The sequence below is a fragment of the Etheostoma cragini genome, chromosome 10 (genome assembly GCF_013103735.1).
Source record: "Etheostoma cragini isolate CJK2018 chromosome 10, CSU_Ecrag_1.0, whole genome shotgun sequence".
NCBI lineage: Eukaryota > Metazoa > Chordata > Actinopteri > Perciformes > Percidae > Etheostoma > Etheostoma cragini.
Genome location: NC_048416.1, coordinates 291,164 through 296,878, shown reverse-complemented (window position 1 = coordinate 296,878; position 5,715 = coordinate 291,164). Strand labels below are relative to the sequence as shown.

General features: G+C 41.7%; 2 protein-coding genes across 2 annotated transcripts; one reads left to right on the top strand and one right to left on the bottom strand.

Moving 5' to 3' along the window:
• On the bottom strand, positions 1-1,172 carry syce3 (synaptonemal complex central element protein 3). Its single transcript, XM_034884012.1, has 3 exons — positions 1,017-1,172; positions 524-632; positions 1-391 (listed from the first exon to the last, which is right to left on the bottom strand). The coding sequence occupies exons 2-3, from the start codon at positions 630-632 to the stop codon at positions 207-209; spliced, it is 294 nt and encodes a 97-aa protein (XP_034739903.1). The 5' UTR covers positions 1,017-1,172; the 3' UTR covers positions 1-206.
• A 686-nt stretch (positions 1,173-1,858) lies between these two features.
• foxi3b (forkhead box I3b) lies at positions 1,859-4,194 on the top strand. The gene is made up of 2 exons (XM_034884008.1): positions 1,859-2,709; positions 2,900-4,194. Exons 1-2 carry the CDS (start codon positions 2,109-2,111, stop codon positions 3,457-3,459), a joined length of 1,161 nt encoding a protein of 386 aa, XP_034739899.1. The 5' UTR covers positions 1,859-2,108; the 3' UTR covers positions 3,460-4,194.
• Positions 4,195-5,715: the final 1,521 nt, after the last annotated feature.

The window sequence follows — 5,715 nt, the reverse complement described above, 5'->3', positions numbered from 1 at the left end:
AAGCTAACATCAACTGACGACAGTCAAAGAGCTGCAGTCTTTACATTGGTGAATAAAACTCTTTTACAGCTAAAAGTATCAGAAATATCAGTCCAAAGACCTGCTCCTAAATAGCACAGTAAACCTTGAAACAGAGCTTAAGCATTTTTATCAAGAATTGCCACTTCAGCTCAGTGCGGTAGTCTTGTAAACTAAAAACTCTGAAATCACATGTGATCAGGTGTTGTGGCAGTAGAGTCAGGACACATGTCCATCTCTGGCTCCTGTTGTTGGTCTCCACAGACAACAGCAAAGCATCTATGACAGGCTTCTTCCAGTCTGTCCATAGCGGCCCCCAGCTCAGGACTGGTCCTCAGTGCCACCAGGTCATAAGCCATCCAAGTCAGCTGCACTACAGGTGGCCAGAAAACACGTTAGTTAACATCTCCATACTACACGCATCTGTGTCCCCAATGACTGCAATATTACAAGAAGCCAGTCTAACACCAGCGCTGTAAGACAAAGTTACACAAGTTAACGTTACCTGATATATTTTCAACGTCTTCAACAATTCTCTCCAAATCCTTGTTCAGCTCCAACACGTCGTCGTTGATGTTGTGCGGAAGCTCGGGGAGCGAAGATGACTCGGCCATCTGAATTACAAACCGGCAAATGGCTTTTAAAAGCTTTCGGTTAAAGTAGCCCAGCACAGTATTACTGCTAGCTAGCTAGTCACTCAGTGACTTCTCCGCAAAAACTTCAGCGAACACTGACAAGCCGTTCCGGACGTTAGCCTGTCAATACAGCAGAGGTAGCTACACGCTAGTTAGCTAGCTAGCTAGCTAGTTAGCGAACGTTAACGTTAGCTTAACATACAACGTCACGCTGGCAAGGTTCACTCTAAATTAAGATTATGGCTGATATTCATTCATTAAGAGGAAATAAGGTAACGTCGCCTAAAAATACTAACTGACATTTTAATAAGCAGCTTATGCGTTAACGAGGTATCCTCTAATTAAGAAATGTGCAAAACTTACGATAGAGAGCTGTGCTCGTTCTTCAGTACATTGACGACAGTTTGAAATAGAAAGTTCTCGCGGCTAATTTAAGAAAAAAACGATGCAATTCATTTTAAAACGTGATGATGTAATTTCTGACGTTTGCCAAGATGCATAACCTGCCACTGACAGGACAATAAGCTATATCATAGACTGTGTGTGTGTGTGTGTGTGTGTGTGTGTGTATATATATATATATATATATATATATATATATATATATATATATATATATATATATATATATATATATATATATATATATATAGTCTATGGGCTATATATGGCTACTGTCGCTGCAATGCTGTTATGAGCCCATTGTTCCTACTACTACAATACACAGGCAATATATATCATAGAAGCATGATAAGGCCTATAGTGCTGGTTTTTAGAGGCCATTACGTTTGGTATTGTTTTGTTCATCATAATTATCAGTCTTTATTTAGGATTATACGTGTGGCCCAAGCTTTTCTTTTCTATAGCAAGTTGTTCATCTTCCTAGTGAATAAGCTGTCCATGACAGCAGATTATAATATGTATGATTTAAATGTAGGCTATAATCTAAATAGGCCAAACTGTATTATTTCAGTCTGTTTAAATTTGCATCACAATAATCAAAACATTAAAGATGAGTGAACTTAACTCAATTCATGTTAGTGGAAAATGATTCAATTGTGGCTGAACAAAACCCCTGGAGGAACTGAACTAGCTGACAGCAGGGAAAAAAGCAGAGAGAAAGTAGGAACAGGCTACTCACCTGAAAAAACAACCAATCAAACGAGGCAAGGGGCGTTTCCAGGGAAACAGATAAAGCAGGTATGACAGGTGACATCTTGACACAAAGCAAGGGCAAGCAGGCAAGAAAGGGGTGGAGAAGAGTAGTCTGCAACTTGGGAGTGTAGAGACCATCATTTGGATCAGCTCACATCCAAATACCTGCAAAGGTTTAAACAAGGAAAGGACTTTCAGGGGCAAAACCACTGCAAAAAACAAGAGACTGGCATAGAAAGGAAGGACATCTAAAGTCAAAGGGTTGAGAGGAGGATCTGAGAGGTGAGAAAAAAATTCACAATGTCTTCATTTGAGGCTCAGGGCCAGTCTCCTCCTCGGTGTGGCCCACAGTTTCCCAGCCTCGGCCAGGAGCCCCCTGAACTCAGCATGTACAGCGAATGTTACTACCCTCCTCCTTCACTGCCGAGTCCTCAGCGCACCGCTCCGACGTCCTACGACCTGAGCGACTACACCACCTCCTCCCCAAACCCTTACCTCTGGTTCAACGGCTCCGGCATCAACACATCGCCGTACCTGTCTACTTCCGGGCCACCTGGTAACCCCGGTCCTCCCTTTGTCCCTCAGCACTATGGCATGCAGAGGCCTTACCTGGGTCCCGCGGGACCTGGAGGTCCCGGAGGGGAGTTGAGCTGGTTCTCTCTCCCTTCACAGGAAGACCTGATGAAGCTTGTCAGGCCACCTTACTCCTACTCCGCTCTCATCGCCATGGCTATCCATGGAGCACCCGACAGGAGACTGACATTAAGTCAGATTTACCAGTACGTGGCTGACAACTTTCCTTTCTACAACAAGAGTAAAGCAGGCTGGCAGAATTCCATCAGACACAACCTGTCACTCAACGACTGCTTCAAAAAAGTACCAAGAGATGAGGATGATCCAGGTAATTGTTCTTTGTCTCTTATTGGCTCTGTTTTGAATATCTCTCTCTAGGAATGGAAAACCTAATTTGCATATACAGTTTTATTGAATAGCTTTTTGAATATGCTGTTCTTGGTGTGTTGTGTTGCAAATGTATTTTCCATTTTTTCAAATCTATATTGAAACTCATCAACTCTACATTCTTGTCACAGGCAAGGGCAACTACTGGACACTTGACCCAAACTGTGAGAAGATGTTTGACAATGGAAACTTCCGACGCAAAAGGAAGAGGAAGTCCGATTTCCTGGCCGTTGGTGATGGCAGCTCAGGGGCTCCAGAGTCAGGGGACAGTGATAGGGGCAGCCCCAAAAACTCAACAGCCCTTAACATCTCTCCCACAGCAGACAGGATCCCCTCCCCTTCCTCATCCGGTCCAACACCTTGCCTTAGCAGCTTCTTATCCGAGATGTCTGGAGTGTCTGCAGCTAATGAGGTGGGAGCTGATGGGTTAAGCAGGCCCCTGCACCTTTCTTTAGATGGGCCTCATAGACCCACGCAACCTGGAAGCTTTGGTAGCTACTCCCCCAACTCAGGTGGCCCAGAGTGGGTGCCACAAGTGGCAGCTCCTCCGGTTCTCTCCTCTTCACCCACCCACTCTTCCCTAGGTTACACGAGCCCCATTCTCAGCCAGTACAATGGGTCCAGTGGGCATTTCTATCCTACACTGAGCTCGACAGGAATCATCTATCATCGTGAGGGTACAGAGGTTTAATAGGACATTAAAGTGGGAAAGTTTGGTTTGAAAAGACTCTTGACAGGAAATTTTACCTGCCTGGTCACTTATGTTTGAGTAAGGTTTGGTTGTGAAAGACAATACGCACACAAACACACAGCGTTTGCGCTGACTTAGACCGTTAAGATCACTATAGCGTGTGAAAGCAGAGTAGAAAGGCTTTGATTCCCACAGTAACTGCTGAGTCAGCAGCAATGTACTACGAGCGTCACTCCCTGAAACCGCACTCAGCCTCGCTATCAGATCCTCAGTCAGCTTTTTATTCAAACTAAAGCTAGTCTCTATCAGATCTGACTCATTATTAACAGATCCTGGATCTGATCTGCTGACGCCAGGTCATTCCACACTGCTATCTGTGATTCTTTCACGGTATCACCCATACAACGCTCACACAGCACATTTAGAGGAGTAGTTAAATTACACCATTGTCGACACAGCGTGTATAGGATAGGATTAGCAAAAGGTAAAAGGTATAGTTTCTTTCATGTTTTATTTGTAGATCTAAAGCTAAAAAATCTGATGAACTTACAGTCGTGGATAGTAGTAGGCCTAACTGTACTTAATATCAAATGTAAATATGTCAATGTGTTGTGTAATGTATACATTTATATTGTCAGTTTGTTGGTGCAACTGTTTGTACAATGTTGATTCATAATGTATGGTACATGCTATATATGCTGTGTTTTTGATATGAATAAACGTTTTAGAGTTCTACAATTGGATTTCTCTTTCATTTTCATAAAAAAGAATTACTAGTTGCGAGCCATTGATGATACTATTTCTTTAAAAGATCCACCCCCACAATAAGTAAGACATTAAGCTCTGAGAGAAAACAGCCCTGTCTGAAAAGCGATGACCAGGAGAGTACCAGCATGTTGGTGTAACCCGATCTTTGTGTGATGGATAGTTAACTGATTCTTTTAAACGGTAAAAAAACCTTCCCATGCTATCCCTCTTTGCTTCGCTAAACAAATCCATTCCTACACATGTACTGCTAACTGGAGGCTAGCAGCTTTAAAGGGACCTGCAACTGTAAAAAGCTGTAGGGATGCTGAGCATGAATTAACTGTTAAATACGCAGTCACTCAACGCAGTTCACCACATTCAGAAATGCCCTCCAAGCAGAATGTTAGGATGAATTTCACCACCACAGGCAGTTGAGACTCCGAGAGATAACCAAAACATAGTATACAGGCCATGCGTGCTTTATTGTCACATGCACAGAGAAACAGGTTTGTAGTGTATAAAGACATTCCCAGATTGCTTTCTTCTGCAACTGCCAGGTACTTAAAAGAAAGAAACAAAGATACAGTACATAGAAGGAACAATCGTAATGTAATATAAAAAGTATTATAATACAACAACACAGATACTATAATACCAGCAGTGTACATTTGTGAACAGTTAGGTCACTTTTCAGATGCACTGCGGTAAAAGGAGTCGGAACTGTGATGTGTCAATTGTAATATGCTGCTGTCTGTTAGATATGTTAATACAGCATTTGTAATCCATAGATATTAATAAAATGAATACATTGGATATTCTAACAACTAAAACACTTGAGTCCCCCACTCACTTTTAAATTTGGGCTTCACTTCATCCTCACCTAAACTATCCAGTTAGTAATAGCTGCGCTGATTCATTTAATTAACCCAATTTGTTAACTTGTGAGAAATAGTGAAATTTGCCAATAATTTCTATGGTTTTATTCTGTTCTTGGGTTGTTTTCCACACATGCTTTTGAAAGAAATATACACCCTTAGGCCTTTATTTACCCAGAAACATAGGCAGCATGACAGTCATTTACACTAAACATAGAAAGAAAGAAAGAAAGAAAGAAAGAAAGAAAGAAAGAAAGAAAGAAAGAACACAACCCAAAACAAGTGATTTGGCAAAGTATATTAGTGGTTGGAGGTAAGAAGGTCAACCTGTCAAAATTTGCATAACTGATTTTAAAACAAGTGAAGAGGTTGCATTTGGATGGATCGCTTTAGCTGAGCCAGACTTGCAAGCATATCAGATTTAACTGTGTAAAATAGCCATAAACCTCAGAACGCAGTCAAAGGAATCCTGACTGAAATTCATATGCAAATAGATGGTCTTTTCCTGGATATATTATGTGAACAGAATGGATCATGAGCTTTGAAAAAAGAGAGAGATAAAAGTGGGAGATAAGCACAGAAGAGGGTGGCCAAAGGAGAAAAGTACTGTAAATATCAGAAAATCACTGGAACA

What these genes read in the sequence shown, in the direction of transcription:
- syce3 (XM_034884012.1), bottom strand. Translation starts at nt 632, where the DNA reads ATGGCCGAGTCATCTTCGCTCCCCGAGCTTCCGCACAACATCAACGAC. An exon ending in AGACGTTGAAAATATATCAG is followed by an intron (nt 392 to 523) that starts GTAACGTTAACT and finishes GGCCACCTGTAG; the next exon opens with TGCAGCTGACTTGGATGGCT.
- foxi3b (XM_034884008.1), top strand. Translation starts at nt 2,109, where the DNA reads ATGTCTTCATTTGAGGCTCAGGGCCAGTCTCCTCCTCGGTGTGGCCCA. An exon ending in AAGAGATGAGGATGATCCAG is followed by an intron (nt 2,710 to 2,899) that starts GTAATTGTTCTT and finishes TTCTTGTCACAG; the next exon opens with GCAAGGGCAACTACTGGACA.